At 41.0% G+C, this 26,710-nt stretch overlaps 1 protein-coding gene across 2 annotated transcripts in view; it reads left to right on the top strand.

Moving 5' to 3' along the window:
• Ptprt (protein tyrosine phosphatase receptor type T) overlaps window positions 1-26,710 on the top strand; it is a 1,035,616-nt gene that overhangs the window by 798,732 nt on the left and 210,174 nt on the right. For both annotated transcript variants that reach the window (XM_076849097.1, XM_076849096.1), the window contains exon 12: window positions 10,475-10,748. In XM_076849097.1, coding sequence (XP_076705212.1) covers window positions 10,475-10,748 — 274 coding nt within the window. The remainder of the gene's footprint in view (window positions 1-10,474; window positions 10,749-26,710) is intronic.

Raw genomic sequence — 26,710 nt, 5'->3', positions numbered from 1 at the left:
AAATGATTAATGATGTTGACCATCTTTTCATTAGCTTATTAGCCATTTGCATTTCATCTTTGATGGAAAGTCTAGTCAAATATTTTGCCACTCTTAAATTGGATTACCAGCATTCTTATCATTGAATTGCAATGGGTCATTATATGTGTTGAACACGTCTTATCTTGCATATAATTTAGAATATTTTCTCTCAGCATATGACTTAAATATTAATTTGCTTAATAGTATTTTTGAAAGCCAAATTTGAAAAAATTTAATTTTATTAGTTTATCTTTTTTCCTATTAATGTATCATATTTGGGGGTTTGTATCTATATACTTTTTTCCACACCCCAGTCCTGAAGATGTTCTACTAGAAGTTTTATAGTATTAGCTCTTGCATGTGTATCATACATGGTGTGTTCTTGTATATGCTTTAAATTTAAACTTAGATTTTCACATGGGGATATTTAATTGACCCAGCACCATTTGTTGAAAAGGCTATCAAGTTACTATTGAATCATTTTGGTACCTTGACAGCAATTAATCCATCATAAATATAAGAGTTTATTTCATGAATTTCAATTATTTTTCATTTATTCATATTTTTATCCTTTGCCAGCAAAAACTATTGATTTTCATAATTAAAGAAACCAGAAAATATAAGTCCTACAAAATTATCTTTATTTTTAATTGTTTTGTTTATCATGAATGCTTTCATTTTCAGAGACATTTTAGGACCAGCTTATTCATTTTTTTCAGTCTCCTATAATTCTGATGGAGATTGAACTAAATCTGTAGATAAATTTAGATAGAATTGTCATCTTAACAATATTGACTATTCTAATCTATGAATATGGACTGTCTTTAGGGTTTTTTTAGTACTGAGAATTGAGCCCAGGGGTGCTTTACCACTAAGTCACATTTCTAGCCATTTTTTATTTTTTATTTTGAGACAAGGTCTCACAAAATTCCTTAGGGCCTCACTAAATTACTGAGGCTGGCTTTGAACTTGCTAGCCTCCTGCCTCAGCCTCCCAAGTTGTGGGGATTATAGGCATGTGATACTACCATGCCCAGCTATTTTTGTTTATTTTTATTTTTTTATTTTCTTACTTTTCAGAGTACGATTATTTTATTTCTTTTCAAAATTCATTTCTAGTTATTCTTTTTGATGTTACTGTGAATGGACTTGTTTGCTTAATTTTATTTCTATACTGCTCTTCTCCACTGATAAAAATATAATTATTTTTACATATTATTGTTTTATCTGTGATTTTGTTCAAATAATTTCTGAGTTTAAATCATTTCTCTGTGCGTGTACATAGAAAATTCTTAGGATTGTCTATATAAAAGATTATATCATCAGCAAACAAAAGTCTTACTGTTAATCAGATATCCTTGTCTTAATTCTGATTTTAGAGGTAGATCATTGTCTTTTTACTTAAGAATCATGTTGGTTGCATCTGTTTGTTAAATATTTTTTTTAACAGATTGAGAAAATTACTTTCCATCCCTGTTTTCCTTTCTAAAATACCTCTTATCATAAATATGTATTGGATTTTCTCAAATATTTTCTGCATCTGTTGAGGTGATTATGGATTTCTGTCCTTTGTCCTGTAGTTTTTTTATATTGCATTTATTAATTCTAGAGTGTTAAAACAACCTATAACCCTGAGATAAATCTCATTTATGATATTTAATCTTCTTAATATGTTACTAGATTCAGTTGGCTAATATTTGGTTAAATTCTTGGGGGCCATTTCATAAATGAATTATGACAATGACGATGCTGCCATTTTCTTTTATTTTAATATATTTCTCCGGTTTTGATATATGACCTCATAAAATGCATTAGGATGTATTCACTCCTCTTTGATTTTCTGGATAAATTTGTGAAAGATTGTAACTATTCTTGAAATATGAGACGGGCTTCGCCAGTGAAGCCATATGGGCTGGGGAGTATATATGTGTGTGTGTATAGGATTTTAATTATGAATTAAACTATTTTACTTGTTATCGGTCTTTTGAAATTTTCTATTTTTGTGTGCTCTTATTTTTCTGCTTTCTTAATATGGAAACTTAGTTTTTGATTTGAGATTTTTCTTCTTTTCTCATGTGGATGTATAAAGTTATCATTTTTTCTCCAACCACTCCTGATATGGTTGTTGCTGACAAACTGTCCAATTTAATCAATGCTCCTTGGGGGAGACAGTAGGTTAAACTTCTTATTTCACCATTCAAGAAGGTCCACTCCCTAATTTTAACTACAAGGACATTGAGGCATATAGAGGTTATTTTAAATTAGATTTTTCCAAAACTGTACCCCTTTGAATTTGAACACAAGTGAGTTACTAAGGGGACACTCCTGGAAGAAATCAGCATGGGACAGAGGAAGGCAGGAAAGAGCAGCTAAAGAAGCCAAACAAAGGTGCTTCCTTGTAAGGAGGTCTACAGAGTGCATTACACCTTTAACCTGACACTCTTGAGGCAGAGGAGCAGGATTTCTGCCCAAAGTCAGCACTGGCCAATGCTGGCCTGGGGTCAGCTATGGGCATGGGTTAGAGAAGACCAGGATTTAAATTCTGAAGCCCTGTTTACCAGCAAAAGGACCTCTAGTCATTATAAGATAACCCTCTGATGAAGTTCATGTTACCTCCATTAGCAGCAAAGCACACAAAAGATAGAAGTTGTTCACAGAGAATCAGGAAGATGGATAAGAGGGATAATAACAGCATCCTCTTGCAAGATTAAATGATCTGTCCAGATCTTAGCAGATCTTGGACTAGAAACCAGGTTTATAAGTGATAATACTATATTTTCATCAGCTTTATTAAAAATCTGCTTAAAATGTGCTGCATCTGTTTTTGCTTTTCTGAACAGATTTTACTTACTATTGATTAAACATTTTTTTGATGGCTAAAGGCATTACTAACTTATGTATGAACCAATTCTAGTGCCAGTTGTTACTGTGTGAGACCTTGCTCCATAACTGTCTTAGTTAGCACAGAGCACTGGAGTAATCTGAAAAAAAATATAGAGACAAGGTGGCTTCCTACTGTCATGGGAAATCATATTAACTTTGTGCAGTACAGTGACTACATGTGAGAGAACAAGGCTAAACAAATCTCACTGAGGAGTGCTTTAGCCAAGTCCCAATAGATCACGGTCACAGTCATAAACAGAACAGGCTTACATGTTCCTGTAGATCACTAAATCAAGTAACCTTTGGAAAAAGAGGTGTTAGTGAACAATGTAATCCATTGTGTATGCCAGGCATGACTCTATGCTTTTGGCTATTCTCAGTAGTGCTAATATGAAATTTGTTAAGAGGTTTACTAAATCATCGGGTCTCCTGGAATAGCAGAGACCCCCAGTGGATGCCTGAAATCACAATTGGTACCAAGGCTATATAGACTATTTTTTCCTATTCATACATACCTATGATAGAGATTAATTTATAAATTAGGCATGGTAAAAGATTAACAACAATAGCTAATAATAAAATACAACCATTAGAAAATGTGCCATCATAAAAGTTAAGTCTCTCTCTTTCCTGTTGTACTTTCACCTTTTCACTTAAAGGAAGCACTTCATGGCTTCTCTTTGTCATAACAAGTTTCCAGCATCGTTAGTGTTGTGCTTTGGAGCCATTGTTAAGTAAAAATGAGAGCTTTCTGAGCACAAGGACTATGCTATTATGACAATTGATCTAATAACTCTGACAGCTGTTGTGTGTCTAAGGGTGGGTAGTCTATACAGTGTGGATACACTGGGCAAAGGGATGATTCATGTCCCAGGTGGGACCAAATAGGACAGTGCAAGATTTTACCATGGTACTCAGAATGCTGCGCAATTCAAACTTATGAATTATTAATCTCTGGAATTTTCCATTTAATATTTTCGAACTGCAGTTTGACCACAAGTTACTGAAACCACGGAAAGTGAAACTGCAAACAAGAGTGGCTAACTATATGTGCAAAGTAACCAAGCTGACTGTAAGATGAATATCAATAAAAGAGAGGCTTTCCACCATTGATTTTCAATATTAAATCAGAGGTTAATCTTGCAGAAGAAAAGGATGTGAAAAGATTCACCAACAATCCATTGGAGATTGTGTCATAGCAGGCAGAAAAAGGAAACCCATTTTTCCCTTTTCTCTACTTTCCAAATATTATAAGATATTGTTGTATTTCCTTGACAAAATAAAGAATTTTTCTTATAGAAAGCAAAGTATCTGTTGGAATAAGATCAAGATGATGGTTTAATCCTTTTACACAAAGCAGTAAAAAGTCCAAGGTTAAGATGTAAGGTTCAGGAATCAAACTGACTGGGTTCAAACCTTAGCCCCAGCACTCAAATAGCAGAGACCCTGGGAAAAATTTTGAACCTCTTTATGCTTCAGTTCTCTTATTGTATCAAATAGAGACGATATCTGCCTCTCGGAATTGTTGTGAAGGTCAGATAAAATAGCAGGGCCTAGCAAGTGCTCAATAAACATTTTCAAAAAGATGAGGCCATCCGTGCAGAACACAGCAGTGAGGTCCATGAGAGAAATATGGACAAAGAGCCCTGGGGGCAGAGGACGGAGGAACTAGCTCTGGTTTGCAAGTCAAGAGAGACTCCTCAGAAAGGCTGACATTTGATCTGGGCACTTAATTGGATGAAGAGTTCTCAGGACGGAGAAGAAAGAAAAGGTATCGTGGGTAGATAGAAGGGTTTCTAGAGAGATGTTAAGGCATGTGATAAGAACTGATGTGAGTGAGCACTTAAATTCATTTTGTGAAATTTTATAAATGTATTTCTTTAATAAATTGTTGGCGAACGTGTTTTCTGTGTGTATCATGGTATTAAAAGCAATGAGCTAGATAGAAAGGTCTCAGACCTCATGGAGTTCACGGTCTATTTGGGGACAGGCAGAAAGCTAGTAGATGTTTCAATTGTGATAAGAGCTATGGAAGAAATAAATCAGGAGATGTGGCACATAATAACTCAAGATGTGATAGACGATGACTGGTAATTATGAATTAATGCTGTGTGAACTTGGTGTGACCCAAATAAGTGATTTTTTTTTTAAGGGAGCCAGAATGCTGGAAGGGGATGCTCCTTTTGGGTATAAAGGAAGTCTAAGTACCAGAATTGCCTAGGTTTGTGGCTTTGTAGTTGCATATTATTGTAAAATAAAACCTATTCATTTCTTAAGTGGGAGGGTTCCGGAGTCACCGGAGATTCTAATTCAGTTGGTTTGGGGTAATGATTGCAATGTGCAGCCATTGAGAACTATGGAGCTTGAGCAACCCCTTAAGATTCTGAGACAGCTGTTGTTTGCCTTCACTCCAAGAATCAATGGTGGAAAAGCCACAGGATTGATGAGGGGTTACCTTGTGGCCTCAGCAGCACAGGACTGGAAACAGAGGCTGAAAAATGCTTTGCCAAAATATGTCTCCGATGGTATACAAGTCCCAGTGGTCATTTTCAACAGTACCCATCAGGGGACACTGTGGGCATCCACACAGATCCTGTCACCTTAATCTCCCCTTTCCTGCAGGGTGCCCATCCTCCTGCTGCTGTGCACTTTGCTGCAGATGGTCCTCAGGGTGACCTGCCTTGGAAGGGCTGCCATTAGGCCAGCCCAGAGGCCTTGTCTGACCCCACAGAATTTACCCCTCTCTGGGGACAACCCATAACCAATACCTGATACTGGAGGTTCAAACATTTGAAATAAGACAATTTACATTGCAGAGCTCCCTACAGGGTCGGATTCACTGATATCACACGCCTGCTCGGCTTGCTCCCTTTTGCCCTCCTCTTCCCTCACTTCCTTACTGTTTTTTTTCTGGAAGCATGTCCTGAATACATCATTTGCAGCGAATCTTTGACTCCAGGGTTTGTTTTTGGAAGAATCTGAACTAAGACATTCTCATCATCCTCACGCTGATTCCCTGGCTGTGCTCCAGCTGAATCAGAATCTCCAGTGACTCCTGAACCCTCAATCTTAAATCTTTCTGGGAGAACATGGACCAAAATCTGCACATTCCTAGAGCTGGGCAATCGTCCCCTGGGAACTGAAGGCCACACTTCATCTCTCACCTGGATTCAACATTCTGAATGGGTGCAACACCTGGTAGGGGGCACCTTCCCTTGATAGAGAAAGGAGGTCACAGGAATTGTCAATGAAGGAAGCACGTTCCCTGGTGCCCCCTCTGTGGATTCTGGTCTGAGCAGCATGAGTTACCATCTAAAATACTAGCAGGGTTCACCAGGTAAACCATTCCCTTAGGAATCGGAGGGAGGAAGATGGTCCTGAAGCAGGGTTTTCCAAAGCCTCTGGAGGAGTCATTAGATTTTACTTTGAATGGTGTCAGAGGCAGCAGTCCTCTGGGTGTTGGGGCTCTTGGGATCTGGGACCAAAGTGGGTGTTCTTGCCTCTGATGGCAGGAGACAACGAAGCTAAAAATACAAACTCTTTTTGACCCCTCCGCTGCCATTTTAAAGTGTCTGAGATGGGGTCAGGGACACAGTGTAGCTTTCAGAGCCCCACAAGAACAGACCCTCAGGGTAAGTTATGCAGAGAGAATGGTCATAAATATCCATCTTCTCTTTGGGAGAAATAGAGGTGACAAAGGAGGGGGAAAATGTCTGAGTAAATACCACGGATTGAGAGCTGAACCTTTTAAGTTATTCTTCTCTCATGCTCTCAGAAGGTTCTTATTCAGACATACCCCTTGTCTTTACAAATGACCCTGAATTTACAAATGACCCTCTCGTGAGCTGGAGGTATGACTTTGGGGGCATTATTCTTATTTAGGTACAATTTTATCACTACCAGAAAGCTGAAAGGAGCATGCTCACATATAAATATATTTTCAAGAGAATGATGAGAACAAAGTTAACATAGGAAACAAAAATAATCCCTAGTTTCCTGTTCCTTTCCCCCGCCGCTTCTTAATGTGTCTCCTTCAGGGAGAGGAAGCTGTCTTCCCTCCCCCATTCAGTCACACTTCCCTGATCTTGGATCTACTGGCAAACAGATTGATCTGAAAAAAAATGGCTTCTGTCTTTCCGGCTGTGGTTGCAGATTTGCCTCTGAATGGACAAGCTGCAGATGTAGTGGCCTTGTTGGAACTGCTGAGCAGGCGCTGACACGAGAATCCCATTCGTAATATGAACCATATGTTGACGACACAGTTAAACCACCACCACCCATATTCTTTTTTCTTTTTTTTTTTGGTAGTTTCCTGTGAAGCCACTTGAGATAGAGCTAAGCCCTATAGGCCACCAAGTAAAAGAAAAAACACTGCTCGGGTGGCCCTCCACACATTGTGTTGGTTTATGGGAATAGGATGAAGGCAGGAAAGAAAGGACCCTGGACTGTGGAGGGGAAGTCCACCCTTCTGCTTTGCTGCAGTTTGACATGCATGAGTCACTTGACCTCTCAGGCTTAGCGTCCTCATCTCTTTTGGGTTTGGTTGCATTGACAAGTGGAGCTTCGGTCATCAGGTTGGTGACAGGGGCATGTCATGAGGTGACAGGCTGACCCCTGCAGAGATGCTACACCTTCCACCTGGGCCTTGAGAGTATTCGAGTGTTCAGAACCCAGCGAGGACCTACCACAACTCCAGGATCTCACGTCAGTCATAGGTAATACAGGAGCTCAGCCTTGAGCTCTTCTTGGTCCATCCCAGCACTGGCGAGCCAGGGGTAATAGAAAGTGGTTCTAGAAGGGGGATCCAATTTCTGGGAACCTCCAAAGGTTTGGGGGACTCAGTGAGGAAGGCAAAGATGATTTAAGAATTCAAGGTAGGATGTGAGGCCTGGATGAGAAATCAAGGCAACCTGATGATCCGCCAAAGTGGTGGATGGAAATAGACTTGAATTTGGGGAGAAAGCAGAGGCCCACATCTCTTTTCAGCCATTGATATTGGGGATGAGATTCTTGGTTCCTTCTGACGCGGTCAGGAGGATATGAGGGAGTTGCATGCCCCCAAATCAGTGCAGAGTAGTTTTAGAGTCTGTTGCTAGCCCCTGCAGAGAACCCAAGAGACTGGCTGCTTCATGCAGTTGCTGTATTGCTTCTTATGGACTCTTGCCCTTTTCCTTGAAGGTCAGAACCCCATGTGTATGGACCCTCAATTAGTCAAGTTACTATTAGCACTCGAGCCGATTCCAAGTTTTATTTGAGACTATTGTTACATAAAAGCAGTGCAGATATGTGAATCCCGTGATAAGCACCCTTCTGGTCCCATCTGGTGATGGCTAGGTATGGGTCTTTGGTCCTTGTCTGCTTTCCAGTGTCTGCTTTGAGCTTAGCTGTGCAGTTAAGCAGGATGATTTTGTGTGAGTAGTACCCCAGAGCTAAGGTGAAAGTAATTTAATTTAAGCACTTGGGGGCTTCAGCTGGCTTTATGAGCATGAAAGATGTCATACACATACCCAGTCAGATGTCATTCACACTTAGAAGCCCACATACTCAACATTATCACATTTTTAGGGACATTACTCTCACTTAGGGATAGACACCCACGTGCTGCAGATCCTCATTTGGACATATTCACACTCAGGTGCCACATGCACTCCCCTGGATACTGGCCACATTCACTCCTGCACTCCAGGCCAGATACAGGTAGGGCAATGCGTATGCTCGCTGAACTGTTCACCTCCACCTGTATTCTGCACTCATCCAGGTGTGTCATACTCTCACATGCCCACCCCTTTCCCATTTGCATGGCTGACCTTTCCCAGGCTCAAGGACATTCAGGGAATACTGGCCAGATGGAGGATGTTACATGTTCTTGGGAGGAGCCTCTCTGTGTTTTTTTTTTTTTCTCTCCCCTTAATGAAACAGTCCTGTGCTTCTGTATTAACCAGAATTGTGCCTCTTAACCAAATGTCTTTGGATGGATAATCTGATCAAAGAATAGGAGCCCGCACCACATTCTTTAAATAAACCATATGCTAGTTCACTGAGCCATCTTTAAATGAGTGGTTTGGGGCCACTTCTGCAACCACCTCATTAATTCCCGTTGTCTCCTTTGGGGTGCACTTTGGGAAATTGATCCTCTGTCTTCAGTCATGGTTCCCAGAGACCTGTGCAGTAAAGGTCTTCTCAAAGAAGAACATTTATTTGAGAGAAGCTCACACTTGGCATTCAAAGAAATGAGAAGATGTTGTCCAATTCACAAACTTAAGAATAACTCTTAAAAAGAGAATCTGTACATTTGGCATAGAGTTGATATTTAATAAGGGCTCAGTCATCTCTATGCACATGCTAGCACTTCTTATATCCTTCTAAGTTGAAGGGAATGATATGAGATCACTAGACAGGAGCTCCAGGGAGTCACTGTTTACCTTGATTGAAGTTTCTGCTTCCAGTCAGGTTTGGTTTCATGCTTTCTTTCAGTTTTAATTCAATCCAATTTGATTCATTTCAACAAGCATTCATTGATCACTTGCTTGGTGTCAGGCATCCTGTTGAGCAGTGTGTCTGTGGGGAGAGTGACTCACAGATAATGCAGCTGCACTCCCTCTTTCTTTAAGGACACAGTCTAGCCAGCAAGACAGTAGTTCCACCTCATGTTGTTGCAGAACCGATCAGAGAGTGATTAATTGAGTTGAAGAGGAACAGAGCAGAGGGAATACCTCTTCCAGAGTGAGCATCTGGACAGGCTTCATAGAGGAGGAGGAGGAGGAAAAGTTTAGCTTGAGGGAAAGTGGAGGTGGAGAGGACTGTAAAAGAAGTACAAGCTGGTGATGGTGTGGGCTAAGGTCCAAAAGATGTTTGTACAATAGTGAGGATCCGGAGCTGCTGGAATGAGTGGGGAGGGTCTCTTGAGAAGATGTTCTCAAAGGAAGATGGGAAACCAGGTACACAGGGCTTCAAATGCCAAGATGAGGAGTTTAGAATATACTAAATAGTTGGACTAGATAGACACCAAGTACTTGAAGAGGGACAGTAGTATATGATTAGGAAGATCAATGGATGAACTGATTAATTGACCAAATCAGTTAGAGGCAAAGAGACCAGTTGAGTCCAGGCAAAAGGTAGGGACGTGCCCAACCTAGGCATTAGCAGTCCAAGGGCAAAAGATGGGCGGGAGGAACGCTGCCAAGGTCACAACCAAAGGGCTTGTTGAGTAGAGGAGGAGAGTGAGAACTAAGATGGTAGGAACTGAGGATGAGTCCTAAATTCAGAGTCTGGCTACCTGAGAGATGGCGCAACCCCTTAGTCAAGAAAGAAATGAAGGAGGAGATGCACCAGGTTTGTAGGTGTTGGGGCTGAGTTGAATTTTGGACATGTCAATCTGAGCTGAGTTGGGACCTCTGAACGGAAACAGATCTCTGCAGAGCTCCAGGTTTAAAAACCCAAAGCTGGGGAAGGGGGGATAGCTGAAGTGACAACAGTGTTTCCCTATGGAAGAAGTTGTGCCAATTCCTCGAGAACTAAGGCACTTATCCCTCCAGAGGGTTGCTCATCGGTCTCTCCTCTTTCCCATCCAGCGTTTATCAGCTGGTGGTCAAGGAGGAGCGACTCCAGAAGTCCCGGAGGGCGGCTGACATCATCGAGTGCTTCTCAGTCCCTGTGAGCTACAGGAATGCCTCCAGCCTGGACTCTCTGCACTACTTTGCTGCTGAACTGAAGCCTGCCAACCTGCCTGTCACTCAGCCGTTTACAGTGGGTGACAACAAGACATACAATGGCTACTGGAACCCTCCTCTCTCCCCACTGAAAAGCTACAGCATCTACTTCCAGGCACTCAGCAAAGCAAATGGAGTAAGTCTGGCCACAAAGAGGCCATTCCTTGCCTTGTTTGGGTTTTCTGTTCTCCCATGAGAGGTCAGCAAAGCTCTAGAGTAGAGGTTGACAAACTGGGGGTCAAATCCAGACCTATGCTTTATGGTGGTTTTCGATAAAGTTGTTTTTAAAGACAGCTGAGCCTATTCCTTTGCATTTTCTCAATGGCTACGCTGATGCTTGATAGTAAAGTTGAGCAAGTGCAACAGAGACTGTGCACCCCAGAAAGCCTAAAACATTTATTCTGCTGCTCTTTATGGAAATCATTTGCAGCCTCCTCTATTAGAGTATGGAGAAGGTGCTGCACTTGAGCAAATCACATGATCTTCCTGAGCCTGAACTTCCTTATCTATAGTAGTAATTACTAGCAAGCTACCATGGTATGGATGCACTTGCATGTTTTAGTTCACCTGTGAATACTCTTCCCTTATACTATTCCCTTGACATTTTCATTAGTCACTTTTGAAAATAGTTTTTCTCCCAGTAACAAGGTAACTGTTTTGATGTCAAATATTTCTTTGATCAAGCAGTGGTCTAGTCATAAAAATAACTACAGGATTAGAAAGGATCCTGAAGATTATTGAGCACCTACACACACACACACACAACAGAGCTTCAGTCACTATTACAGCATGACAGTTAACTGGTTAGTGCTTATTTATGAGTACCTGAAAGTATAGATACCTTACTTTGTTGATCTTTGGGGTGCTGGTATGGATTATGGCTCCAAGAAAGCTTTGTCATATACATCCTTAAATATCTCTTTGAATGTGGCACCCACATATTGCTCTTGGTCTACGCTTTTAGGGGTCTATAGATCTAATGTGGTCCCCTTCTTAATTGCTGTTTCTTTCACTGCAGATCTTTTCTACCATCTGCCTTCTCTAAAAGCACACCTATCTGGTTTTTTTTTTTTCTTCAAGCACAATATATTTGGTCCTTCTTGTACCATGAGCTGGTGTTTGTCATCTGGGATCCTTTTATGAACACATGATAGATTTCCAGAATTTATTCAATAAATAAGCCCTGTGGTTCACACTGTGGTTATTATGTGCCTTCCAGGAGCTTATAGAAATGGAAGGAAGCCTGGCATGTGCCATGTTATGTAGTGTAGGTGGGGAAGGCAGACATTCACCAAGAAAGGAAGGTCAAGACCAAAGCAAGATTAGGTGAAGTGTATGGTGAACGATCTGTCCATGCTCTGGGTGGTCAAGGTAGAGTTGAGTCTGTCAGTGGCAGTCATCGCCTGGGACAAAACCTGGACTGAGGAGCTAATTAACATTTAGAATGTCTACATGCTCATTTAAATTCCACTTTGGTATTTCAGTTTTGCATTTATTACTGGTCCAAGCAACACTCCTCACAGAGAATATAAAACTACAAAGAGAAGCTGCCAGACTGCCTTCCACCTGTCCATCTGGTCCTCCCTCTGCATGAAGCACTCTGATGTACTGAGTAGGCAGACACAAAGATGGGAAGGAGCATCTGGGGGCCCATCTTCTTCTTAGAGCTCTGTGCCCTCATTTCAGCACAGCTCTCTGTTAAGTGGGTTTCTCTGCCCTCGGCACAAATCAAGAGATAGGGTTAGGTTTTCCAAGCTGGGAAGAGCCCTATGGATCCTCTTCCACATTCCCACCGAGATAATCATGAAACCCAGCAATAGATCCAAGTCTGCAGAACCCAACACAATTGTCTCCTAAAAGGAATTTCCCCAACCCAACCGTGGTTGGCCCTGAGCAGAACAGAGGTGACACAGGACATTGATTGGAGGCTTTGTTTCCCAGTCATCATAGCATAGACCCACTTTTTAAGACACAGGATTTTGCAATGAGAAAAAAAAGAAGTGATCCACTCTGAAATTGCCTTGTCTTAGAAGTTGTTTCTACTCCTGCTTCCAAGAGGAGACAGGCCATTTAATGACTGACATCTCCTATCCCAGATCATGCATACCCTCATTTTGGAACTAGGATTCCCAGTAATGACAAGCAGGCAGGAAGGGAATTGAATGAATGCTTATGCAGAGTGTCAGGGGTCTGCAGTTGGCCTCATGGGAATCTGGGCACTCAGTGTTGTATTTTCTGGCAAGAAGAAATCACACATTGCTTCAAATTACTGTCTTTTATTATTATGTTTTACTGAAAAGAGTTGGGTGAAAAGGTCAAAGGTAGAGAGTAGCCATGCTTACCTTAGCAAATCTCTGGCTGGCTCCTCAGATTTCTCTCTCATAGAAGGCAGCAGACATTGGAGGATTTTTTTAGAGAAAATGTTGTAACCCACAAATTCCTGATCGGCCAAGATGTTGTTCTTGTGCAAATATATCAGAAAGACATTCTCGGTAACCAGAGGCTCTCACATGCCCTACTCCTAATAAATCATTTAAAGAGCAATTGACCAAGCAATGAATCAAAATAAAGAAATCAAGAATAGACAAATATGGAGCTAAAAGATCCACAGTGAACATGAAACTAATTAGACATTACATTAACGCTAAATAATTGCTCTAAATATGTTCCAAAACAGAAGGTTAATGTAAAAAATAATTACTTAAAGGCATAATGGAAAAATGAACAATTGTGATTTGGGTTCATAATTCACTACTATGTCAACCAAAACTGAGAAAAAGTTGGAGGATTGAAGTGTGAATCAAAAATCTGCTAATTCTCTTAAGTTGGACAAAAGGGAACAAATAACTATTATTTTATTTTTGACAAAGAAGAGGTTTAAAAGTAATTTTTAACCTCATTATTATTACATACTAGTAATACACAATATTGGAGTTCATTTTGTCATAATCATGCACGCATGGATTATGAATTTTAATTTTTAACATAAGGTTGGACTTTTAATTAATAATAGAAAAGCCAAAAAACAATCTACAAAGAAAAACAGGGACAACAAAGGACACTATCAGTGAACATGAAAATCAGAAATTAGAAATTAGACAGGGGAAAGAGTGGTGTTCCTTTTCCCTTCTTAAAAAAAATAGTTCAAGTAAAACTCAGAATTTTGCAAACTTATATAACTAATAGATTAAAAAGCAAAACTGGTGCAGTTCTATACCACTGAAACAAATGAAAGGAAAACAGAAAAGAACATTTTTTTGCAGAGAATTGTGGGACAGATGGAATAATTTACTCCCCACCAATTTCACCCCTCTATATCCTACCTACAACCTTTATGCAGGACATGGTAAGGGAATTTTAGGATCCAGATGTTCCTACCAAGATATGCATGAAATCAAGCAGCCAACCAAGTCTACAGAACTCAAGACAGTGTTGTTGTAGAGTAAATTTCCCCAACCCAAGCACAGAGAGAAGTGACCTCAGCAGAACAAGAGGGACACGGGACATCAATTAGAGGTTTTACTCCCCAGACATCAGACAACAGTCTCCCCCTCTTTATTCTGTGGATATTAAAGATAATTTGTCAGCTTAGCAAAGTAGCTGTAAATTCAGCCTTTACAATCAGACTGCCTATGTACAAAAAACCGGTGGCTTTGTGGCTTTAATTAATCTATTAAAAGAGTTAGATGATTGATTAAATAAAGGCACATATATCAAGCACCCACTGCACATCAGAAAGGCATTTGACTACGCTCAGGAAATACATCATAAGGCAAAGAGAAAAAGCTCTCTGCACACATAGTGTTTGCATTCTAGCGGGGAACAGACCCCAAATAAATAAATAAATCAGTGAAATAATGTCAAATCATTTATCATTAGGTTTGAGAGTGTGGAAGTCACTCATTAAAGGCTAGCTATCCTTGCATGAGGACAAAGACATTTTGTAGACTCCATAGTGATCTGTGAATATTAAGTATTTTTATTCAGCCTTAGGAATGCTGTAGAGAATTTAAGTCTGACATGCATTATAAGATACAGTTCTCAGAGTCCTTTCAGGTGTTTCATGAAGTGAGTTGTTCACAGGCCATTGTGTTGAAAATGTTTTCATATTAGCAATCTTGTATTTGCGCACTGATGCATTTTACTGAGGACAAGGTAGCCCGTTGATGGGAGTACTGTGCTTGCTACTGAATTCTCAGCACCTGTGTTTCTTATGAATCAGACCATATTAGAACAGGTTGTTTTGGATATAGCTCTATTATACATCTATAGCACCTTAGAGTTGGATGGACTTTGAAGTGCCATCTAATCTAGACAAGAACAGCAGTGGGGGTGGGGGGGCGGGGAAGAAATCTTACAGAAATCTTTTTTGGCTAGGCTTCAGCTTGATTGCTGCAATTCTCTAGAGTGAAAGGGAGTTGATTCCTTTGTGGAGCAGGTAAAATTATTAGGTTTTTTTTTCCCTTATGTAAAACCAAATTTTATCTCTTTAACTCTCCCCTCTTGGCCACTTGTATTGATTTGAACAAATCAAATCTTTCTTGCTGCCTCAACCTTTATGAGATGATAGGACAGTAACAGCCACCCACCTTTGGCCACCAAGCCATTTCACTGATATTTAACATGCAATGCTTTCCTTTATTTCTCACATGGCATGGTGATCTCTAGATCTCTCATCCTGTTTACACTGTTCTCTGATAGACTGACTTGTTTTATTTCAATGTTCTCCTTACAAAGGGTTCCCAAACCTACACTGTGTTTCAGGTACAGTGGGCTGTGCTGTCTACATCACAGCTATCCCTCCTGTCTTTTTTTTTTTTTTTTTTTAAAGAGAGAGAGAGAGAGAGAGAGAGACAGAGAGAGAGAGACAGAGAGACAGAGAGAGAGAGAGAGAGAGAGAATTTTTTAATATTTATTTCTTAGCTTTCGGCGGACACAACATCTTTGTTTGCATGTGGTGCTGAGGATCGAACCCGGGCCGCACGCATGCCAGGCGAGCGCGCTACCGCTTGAGCCACATCCCCAGCCCTATCCCTCCTGTCTTGAATGTTTCCTGAGACATTGATTGTCAAGCATTTCAAGATGTGTTTCCCACTTTGGGGACTTAACGCAAGCTGTCATTTTACCTGAATCACTCTTTTCTTCATTGTTTGCAAAACTAGTACCTTCTTAGTTTTTAGCCCTCAGTTTCAATGTCACCTCCTCTGAGAAATTCCCAATCTTATTACCTAAGATCCAGCTCCGGTACTCAGCCCCTTCTTTTTCTTTATAACACTGGACATATTTTAATGGCACATATTTATGTGTACTGTAGGCATCTGTCACCGCACTAAGGAACTCTGTTTATTGTCGCTACTTGTTTATTGTCCATTTGGGGGATTTGTTTGCTTGTTGTTGTATCCTCCATGCTATGTTGGATGGACTTTGAAGTCCATCCACACAGTAGATACTCAATAACCCTTGTTGGATGGCAATGGATATTGATCAGACTGAATGAATGAAGGCAGAATGAGGGTGTGAGCTATTTCATTTCTGTGAGTCTCAGTTTCCTCACTTATAAACTGAAATAGTGATCCATACTTCACACAGTCATTTGAGGATTAAATACAAAAAGCTCTTACATGGCAAAAGGCACCCAATAAGTGTCAGTACTGTCTGAATTTCCATTCACCTCTGAATGAGGGTTGTGGTTCTGAGCCAGCTCACCACCACAGATGAACCCTCAAGGACTTTCCTTTCATTGTAGTAATAAGACTCCCCCACCCCAGATGTCTCATTTCCCAAGCTCCAGGATCCTGGGCAGCTTGATTTCCTCCAGATCTTCCAAATGGTACCCAGAGTAGCTGTCATAGTTATAAACAGCAGGTGGGTGCAGTTTTGTATTGTTTCTCTCCCACTCTTCCCAGAATGAGGTCTGCTGAATCCACTGTTCTCTGCATCCCCACCACCATTAGCCATGATTGTGAAGTTGAAAGGACCATAATTAACGGTTGGATGCAAAACAAGTGTGGTGAATTCATGCAAATCTCCATCAGAAGCCACCTTTTGTTGGGCAATGCTGTTATGCATGTTCTATTTATGCAGAGAAAAAAACTCTTTCCTTGCCATATCCTTTTCATCCTGCAGGGGTACGTTTAACCTGGCTGATGCCTCTGCCAAGCACTGAGATAAATAAGAGAAGTGGGGAGTAGAAGGGTGATTGTTCTCATTCTCTGACTTCCTCTTCCAGCTCTTGAACTCAATTGTCTCTTGAGAGCAGTTGAAGCCAGATGCTGTGTTGAATGGGCCGCCATGTTTGCAGTAAAATCACGTTATAATAGTTGGGATCATCTAGGTAGGGCTGGGTTAGGGATAATTCTGTGTTTCTGAATGAATAGGAAGAAATTATGTTAAGTGGTGCCCAGGCACTGTGAAAAGAATGTTTGCACATGGATGGGTTTCCCATGGCATGGTGGGATGCAAAGAACTGAGAGCTGAACATCAGACCAGATTTGGTGTTGAGTGACGGTTGTTGCCAACACTATGGACTTGAACAGTTTACTTAACATCTCAAGATGTATAGTGTGATTAATGATCTGCTTCTCAAAAGCTGATGGAGAGTGAAGGAGACAATGAATAAAAGCTTTGGGTGTTGCTTTTACCTTTAGATGCTCTCCTGAGTTTCCTCTCTGGAGGGAGGGGCAGGCTGGAGCATCCTTACCTGGCTTACTCCAGTCTGTCTAGTAGACTTCTCTCCTACCTCCCTAACTCTGGAGAACCTCAGGACTCACATCTACATCCCAGCTTCTGACCACCCTAACTCAAGCATGATGCATCCCAGGTTTTATTCCTCTTAAACTTCTTGCACACATTTTTCAAGCCTGACATCTGCTCCTGTCTTCTCTTTTGACATATTTGATCTTATCTCTAGGGCAGGATATTGCCCTTCCTACCCTATTTTCTTATTTATGATTATTATGTCCCATACAAGAAACTCAGAGGAGCATAGAATGAGGAGGTATGGGAGACCCAAGTTCCAGTAGGTTAGAGTTAAGACCACACAGGTAACCATGTGGCAGACTGGATTCTAGATAGTCCATCAGGGAGCTTATGAGAAAACTCTCCTCATGGTGAGGATAAAGTAAATGATTCTACAGTAACAATGAAAAATCTCAGTGGATTGCCAGAAAGAGATATTGTCCGGTTCTACTCTGGATTCAAAAGGGGTCAACAAAGGGATATGTTCTCATAGTTACTCAGGGCTTCATATGGCCCATCTTGGTAGAATCACCAAGTCAGAGAAAGAGGAATGTGGTGCATAAGCACTGGCTCTAAAAGTTTCCACACAATCTGGGCATGGTGGTACATACCCATAATCCCAGCCTCACGGCAGGAGGATCACAAGTGAGACCTCAGCAACTTAGTGAGACCCTGTCTCAAAACAAATACAAAATGAAAAGGGTTGGGGATGTAGCTCAGTGGTAAAGCATCCCTGGATTCCATCCCTAGAAAACTTGTCATGCAAAATGCTACACAGCACTTTCATAATCCATTGGCCAATGACAACCATGTGACCATGCTTGACTAGAAGATGAAAGAAGCCATGCCTTCTGGCCTCATTCCTAGAACTGGAATCTTGGAAAACATCCCTAATGACCACCAGACTTGCCTTTACATCCCTTGATACCCAGACCTATCGTAAATTCTGAGGACTGTCTTTCACTGAAGACTTGCTGTGTCTCAGACACTAAGCAAGCTAATTTCTCCTACTCTATTCCTGCCTTGGTCTCACTACGGGCCTCCATTTCTGATAGTGGATGGATAGATTGTCAGAAGCCCCCTGGAGTCTCATGGAGTTGGTTCCTGCACACTGATAGAGAGATGAGACTTTCAGCTTATTTTCTGGGCTGTCTGGTAAAGAAAGGTCTGATACACCACACAGCTGTTCCACTCTGGAGGGCGAGGCGTCCCTCATGCTGCGATGCTGGGTGGTGAGAGGCCTCAGGAAGCCTCATATCTAGCTCACCCCCAGCAGCAATGAGCCGAGGTAACAGAAAGCCGAGGACCCAAGACCCCCTCTTACCTTCTGCCGACTTGACACCGTAGTCCTACATCAGGAACCCATCTCTGGATTTTATTAACTCTGCTGCAGCCCTTTAGAAGTGTAGAGCAGTTCTGAACTGGGCATCTGGAACCAAAGGTTAGCATCGTAAACTTTCTGGAGCTGCTCTGGAAAGACTTGGTGTGTAATGGCCCCCTCCTCGTTCTTGTCTGTGAGCTTCATGCCCTACCTACCTGCCCAAGCCTCCTTCGGGGGTATTCTGATTCCTGGGCCTCAGCCTTCCTCCCAGGCATCTCTGCTTGCAGGGCCCCCTTCTATCAGCTGAGCTTTTTCACTTGCTCTTAAAAACTCTGAACTTCTGTTAGAGCTCTGCCGGGGCCCCAGCTTGTCTCCTCAGGTAAGAAGGCAATTCCCTAAGTGTCACCTTGTACAAATACCAAGATGAGTTCTCCCTGGTCGCCAATTTACTTTTTCATTCACTCACAGCTCTTACACATTTTATTATCATGGTACGAGACCTGAGGGAGCAAGAACATTTTTCCTTCCCATGCAAATAGACTTTAAATTCATTTGGAGAAGGAGATGAAGGTTACCCAAATGTTGACAGCTGATGATCTTGTCAGCTGGGCCTTAAGCCTTCCATGCTCAGACTCCAGTCCCCAAAAAACTCATGGAAATAGCAGCCCAAGCTTCTATATGTTAAGGTTTCTGCCTCCATCAGGACCCTCCAAACTAAAGGTCACATAAAGCTTGGGCTAATTGCTCCAAAGTGGTAAAAGAGGGAAGCCCTAAGTGGTTCTGCCTTTTGTTAGCGACATGAACTGACTTCTTGCCTGCCAGAACTCCATTTTCCCATCTGTCAAATGGGGATGAGAAATGCCCTCCTAAGCTCACTGAAACCTTTGCAAAAAGTATGTAGATGTGATCATTCTTTGCAAATTGCTAAGGACCTTTCAAATGAAGGTATAGTTGCTAATGTGAAATATATATATATATATATATATATATATATATATATATATATATGTGTGTGTGTGTGTGTGTGTGTGTGTGTGTGCATGCAAATGGGTATCTAAATATATGCATACACAAATATTTCAGCATGTATATTTATAGATATCCACGCATATATATTTATATATGAATGCATATATATTCATATTCAGTTAAACGTTTTAAATTAGCACAAGAATCTTGAAGAAAGGGAGTCATTGAGCTAGAGATCTAGTATGGATGGTTACTGAAGTGGTCCATTATTTGTACCTCTTGAGCTTCCTAGAAGCCATGGTAAAAAGAAGCATCTAGCAGGTTTGCATGATTTCTCTTACTTGATAGAAGGAAGCATACATAATTTTTGTGGAAGACACTAAAAGGGGCATTTATCACATATATCTTTATATAAGTGGTCCTAAGGGGATGCTGGTCAGTATCATGAGAAAATCTTAGCTTGAACACTCAATTAGTCCTTTTTATATCAATTCTGTGCGGTCTGACCTTAAAATATTAGAATTTAATGGAGCCATTTGTACTGAAGGATTCTATATCTTGTGCTATAAAATGGCATTCATTCCACTAATTAATGCTATTAAATAAGATTAATGGATTTCCAAGTTTGTTTCACCTCAGTGTTTTTGATGAATATGCCTAGGATAAGTTCTTTCCTGTTGCATAGATTGCCACTGCTCAGCTATGTGACCTTAGGCAAGTGAATTAAGCTCTCTGAGTCTCTTTCTTGTTTTGAAAAACTTGATGCTCTAGGAGTATCAACTTCATAAGAATGTTTGTAAATATTAATAATGAATATGGTTATGATACTAGGGAAAAAATCAACACTCACTGTCAACCATCATTATTAGGATAGCTGAGGTGGCATGTGGGAGCCAGAGTGTGGAGATGCAGAGAAAATAAGCACAACCTGCCAGCACCCAGTCTTTTAAAACCCATCAATCAAATCTGAACGAACTATGAACAGGTTGTGGGACAAGGGAATTCAGGGAAGAAGGACAAAGTCAGCCAAGTCCAAGTGTACCCAAAACACCCTGGTGCAGTAGGCACTTGGCCAGAAAGGAGTGAGATTTCAAAGAAGGGTGGGCACATTGTACTTAAAGACAAGCAGAGAATTGGGACACTTCTGCTAGAGGTCCTTCAAGGAAGGTGAACTCTCATCTTTTACATCACGACCTCCTACTTTGCCAACTCGTACCTTCAATTTATTGGGCTGCAGAATAGAAGTGATTGACATGAACCAAACTTAAGAAGACTGTTGAAAATAGTAGGCAGTAGTTTAGAAAAAGTGAATTGTTCATTCATCTTCTCTAAAAGTATCCCTAAGTCTTTCCTGTCTCAGTAAAGTCTGAATTGCCCAAGATCCCTCACCTTCTGTGTCTGATCATCACCATGTCTTATCTGCTCTACACTCTAAAGTTCTCTCCAACCCACACAGTTTTCCCATCCCCAGTGTCACTATCCTAGTCCTGGATGCCACTTAACGTTTGTTCCTGTGTCTGTGATGCTCACCTCAAACCCATTCTCCAACACAGTGAGCGCACACTGACACTCTGTGTATCCACATTCAGCATGAGCAAGCCAAGACTCTGAGAGGTTAGGACTTGCTGAAGAATATTCTAGAAACCAAAAGGTGAGCTGGGTTGGAAACTGTGCTTGCAAAAACGCAGTCCTGTGCCTTTAGCGCCCTCCTCACTCCGAGTCTCAGCTCCACAGAGTGGCTACAAGGAGAAATATTGCTGGGATGGAACCAGCAGGAGCCTCTAAAAGATCCCAAATCCTCAAAGCACCCACCCTTTTCTCTCACTCCCACCAGATGTGACCAGCCTCAATCCCCTGCTCAGTCTTAAAACACCTGCTGGCCCTGCCGTTAACATCAACAAATAATGAGAAGCTGTACTAATAACAATTATCATAATAAATTGGCCTTTGATTACGTCTGTCACCTGAGAATTTCAAAGACTTTACAAACATCAATTAGTAATTACAGCTCCATGGATCGCTTACAGAGAGGAGGGATCATTAAGGTCAGATCAGAGCTGTGCAGGAAAGTATGAAGGACACCTCTGGCTTAGGCTGGTTCAGACCTGGGGGTTGCAGGCTCCTGGTGGAAAATCTAACCCCTCTCCACGAGGCCCCACGGAACCACACTCCTGACATCCCAATTAGGGGATAAATTGTGCAGCTAATCCATTACCTTGAGTTCCTGCTGCTAAGGGATGGGAGGCATGGAATGTAATACTGGAAAGCAGGTTATAGATTGCCCAGTTGGCTTCTTTGGGTAGAAAAAGAAACTGAAGTCCAGGTGGGGAATTGATTTGCCCAAGAACTATGGTTTCAGTCTGGTTGACCCACACCCCATCTCTGTTTTTTCACCCTGCAAAACCGTGCCTCCATTGGTTATGGTCTCAGGAACTCTGTGTATGCGGGTGATGATGATAATCCAATGATCTTTTATCAAGGGCTTCTTCTGAGTTTGTTGGTGGGGAGACAAGCAAATAAATAAGATATAGTCCCTGCCTTCAGGGAGCTCACAGTCCAGTGCAAAAGACAGTCACAAAAATCAGCGTGTTCAATAAACCGGATCAGGAAATACAGTGGCAGATGACCAGGCACAGGGCTGTAGGCTTGGAGGTGGAGAGGATGTCGGGTGCTCAGGAAAGCCTCATAAGGAGGGACATTTCATTGACTATTGGAATCTAAGTGGCTATTTCCCAGGCAGATTGTGGGGCCGAGGAGAGGGTTTGTCTTGCGAGGAGGCCTGTGGGCAGAAGCCGAAGGATCGAGGATGCCACCATATTTTTGGGGAGACTTAGTGAGGTTCTGGGACCAGGAAAGAAGGGCAGAGAGAAACAGACAGATCACAGGGCCTTGTGTGCCATGCTAAACAGCTTGGAATTCATTCTGATGGAAATGGGACAAATTAGAAAATTATGTTGACAAAAATCCCAATATCATGTGTTACAATAAAAATCATATACATAGACTTTTTGCATGTTTCAGGCATGCATGCACACAGAGTTTTGTTAACCATCGTGAGATATGCAGAAGGGATCACTCCCATCCTGCAAATGAGCCCATCATGACCCAGGAAGATTAAGGAATTTACCCAGGGGACTTGCCCTAATGTCACTCATCTCATTTATGGCATGTTTAGTAAATGTCAGGTACTGCAGCATCCATGACAGGAACGGGGCTGTCTCCTGCTTTCTCGGTCTTTACATTCTGGTGGGGAGTAGGGAAAGGGACAGGCAGCAATTCGACAATTTCATGTAGCCACATGTTGGGCACCAGAGAGTGGTGTGAGAGGACAAGAGGCCACCTGAGGGGTGTCTTTGAGGAGGTGACATGGAACAGAGCTGGAATGATGGGAAGGTAGAGGTCTCATGCCATTCCAGGCAGAGGGGACAGCAAAGAGAAAGGCCCTGAGAGTGACCAAAGTTCAGCTCATTTGGGGATCAAGGAGATCAATGTGCCTGGAGGAGAGTGTTAACAAAGAGCCAGAGGAGACAGCAGTGTTGCCTGTGCAGAACAAGGACCTTAATGTCATGTGCTGGCCGTGGTGGCCAAAGCCAGTAATCCCAGCGGTTCTGGAGGCTGAAACAGGAAGAATGCCCTGGAAAGCCTGGGGGAGTTTTAAACAGAGGAGGGGAGCCTGCCTCAGATAGTTAAAACAGCACTCTGCCTAGTGAGGAGGGGGAATTCCTTACAGGGTCCAGAAAGGCTGCAGGTGGAGCGGTCAAGGGGCTACCACCATCATCTTGGCCAGGGATGGGGTAACAGCAGAGACCAGGAGGACACAGAGTACCAGGGATGAGGAATAATGGATTGTCTTTGCTTTAAAAACATGGTATCACGGAACGTTTCAAACACATGCCAAAGTGAAGAAGATGATACCAGGATTTCAGAAATTCATCTCTCAGCCTCCACCATGGTCAGCCTTGGTCAATCACTGTTCCACCAAAGACGTTTAACTCCTCATTTCACAGAGCTTCAAAAAAGTCTCAAGAGTAGAGCCAGGAAATTCCTAAACCCTCTGCCTGTTTCCTTCGCTGATGATGGGTCGTATTCCTCCACCCTCTCTTCTCTCCCGCCTCCTCCCCGCAATCGATCTCTCACTGTTTTGCTTTGAAAGGGTTAAAGTACATTTCCAATGCCACCTCAATACAATTACCAAGAAATTGATGTGGACGTAGCCCTGTTAGCCTCAGTTTTGCTCACTGGGTCAGTTAGGAGCTTTATATTACATTTAAACAAATTCTGGTTTGGGATATCATGTCATGTCTAGTTGTCACCCACCTCCAAATTCCTTGAATCCCAGTCGTTCATTGACTTTCATGTCCTTGACTTTTGAAAATTCTTCTGTAGACTGTCTTTCAAATTGGATTTGTTTGAGGTGTCCTCATGATTGGATTTGGGTTATGCATTTTGTCAGGGGAGTCACAGAAATGACATCATGTTCTTTTCAGTTAGTTGTATCTGTGGCATCCATTTGCCCCTCCTTGCTGATGTTAATGTTGACCACTTGGAGTGATGCTCACTGAGGGGTTTTCCACTGTGTAACTGTTGTTGTATATATATATATATATATATATATATATATATATATATATTTTCGGTTGTTGTTTTGTTTTTTGTAACATGTAAGTATTTTGCACAGATATCTTTCTGGAGTATATAAACATCTTGGTCTTCCTTCGACTTCCTAGTTTTAGAAGTTATTGATGATTCTTACCTAAACAACTATAAAGATGTTCACCAAATGCCAAGTTTTAATCCCACCATTCCTTCTGCATGTTAGTCAACACCCATGGTGGGAGTAGTTCTCCCTTCTCTCCTATTTTCGATGGAATCATTTATTTATTCTAGTAAAGATTCACAGGCTCTTGTTTTATTCAGTAGGCTGTAACTCATGGCCATCATTCCTTATTCTTATGTTCAGATCGTCCCAGACTTAGCTAGTGAGAGCCCCTCCAAGATGATTCCTTTGTCCTTCTCATGTGTCTCCATCTGTTCTTGAAAACTTCCTCTTTGGGGCACAAGACCTGAGCTTTCTCTGTGCTAACACTGGTAGTTTTTAGTGGAGGAGGACACTCACAAACCCACATCTGGGAAATAGTAGGTATCATTGCTTCTAGGTTCTCACAATGGATAAACACGAGACATACACATATCTGTATCTTTTCATCTATCCATCTGTCAATCATCTACCATCAATTTCTATATTAAAAACCTGGAATTCACTATGTTACACCCAGTTCCAGCCCCCAAACACAGGGCTCTTTCTAGCCTTCACCACCCCACTCCATATTTGTAACTCCCTCCTCTGATAGTGAGAAGCTTGACTTTCATTATTCTCAATAATTTTAATTACTTGTTCAACTTAAAATGTCCACAAACTATGCTACTTTGTGGAACAAAATTCACTTATACTTACAATTCTGTCTGTAGTCTGAGTATGTACAAAATATTGTGTTCAAAAGTTATTTATTTCTGTTTTTATTTCCCTAGGGTTTAGTTATGTGTCTATTGGAAATAAATTTAGGTTTATTTGTTTCCCTTTGTTTTAAATTTTAGCTTATTTCCCCCCATCCTTACAGATGTTTTTTCAAACATGATAAATATTATAACAGGGTTCTAAAAGTCCAACTGTACCAAAAAGTTGATGTAGAAATATGCATACCAATTACTTTATCTCATTTCCACCAACCCCTGTGAGAAATCAATATCATTAATTTCTTATATTTTTTTGCAAATATTAGAAATTTAGTGTATATTTTATATCCTATTATACTTGAAAAGGTGACATATTATAGATAGCTAAGTATCATTTTGTATCAGTTTGTACAGGTCCTTCTTATTCTTTTATACAGCTGCATAGTGCTTCATTGTGTGGTTAAACATTAGTTTATTATAATCATTCTCATATATGGATGTATAAGTTTTAACATTTTTCACTTGCAAACATTGTTTCAATAAAGGAACTTGTTCAATTTCATGATTTCTATTGTTGAAGTTTTACCTGCAGGGTAAATTCCTAGAAGACAGGATTACTGAATCAAAAGGTAGATTAATACGTAAGTTTTGCTAGGTGCTTCTATATGTTCTTCCTTATGGTTGAACTGATTTGCATTTCCTTCAGCAATGTGTCAGCATTGCCTATGGCTTGTGTGGTCTAAGTTTAATTTTTGTCAAACTTATATGTAAGATAATTTACTTTTTCATATTATAAATTGACATCTCCAGTGTTTGAGACAGTTTTATGTAATTTTTGAATTGTCTATTTATGTCTTTTGCTCAATTTTCAGGGTTTTTAAAAAACGTTTTCCCCATCCATCTCCAAGAGTTATTTATGTATTAAGGATATCAACTCCTGATCTGTAATGCACGTTGAAAGTTTTCCCAGTTTGTTACATATCTCTTGACTGCTTCAAGAATTTTTGTCACATCAAATAAAATGTGGTTCAACACATCATTTGTTTTCTTTTATTGCATTCAAACATTGAGCCCTAGTCAGAGACTTTTTCTTACACTCCAGCTGTAAAGGAATCTGCCTATACTTGCTTATGAGTCTTGTTTGGTGTTTATTTTTATGTATGGTGTAAAGTAGGGGGATCTTTTTTCCCCAAATGTCTATCTAGTTGTCCTAGCAACATTTATTAAAAGGTCCATCTTTGCCCTAATCCTTTGAGATGGTACTTTTCTCATATTTTAGAAGTTCCTATGCCCATGAGTATTTTCCTGAGAATCTCTGTTCCTCTGGCCTCTCTGCCTCCTTAGGTTACAGTAAGCTATAGTTAGAGGCTTTCAGCTGTAATATCCACTGAAATATGCCTGGTTCTTTTTCAGTGATTTCCTAGTTCTTATGTGTTCATTTTTTTCCTTATAAATTTTAACATCCACTTGTCCAGCTCTACAAAAAAAATCACTTGATAATTCTACTTGGATTGAATTAAATTTATATGTTAATTAGGGCGAGCTGACATGTTTACAACGTTGAATTATCTCGCCCAAGAACATGAATGACTTTCTGTTTGTTCGAGTCTACTTTT

Source organism: Callospermophilus lateralis, chromosome 3 (assembly GCF_048772815.1).
Source record: "Callospermophilus lateralis isolate mCalLat2 chromosome 3, mCalLat2.hap1, whole genome shotgun sequence".
Classification (NCBI taxonomy): domain Eukaryota; kingdom Metazoa; phylum Chordata; class Mammalia; order Rodentia; family Sciuridae; genus Callospermophilus; species Callospermophilus lateralis.
Note: the sequence above shows the minus strand (reverse complement) of the source record. Positions and strands in the feature narration are given on the sequence as shown.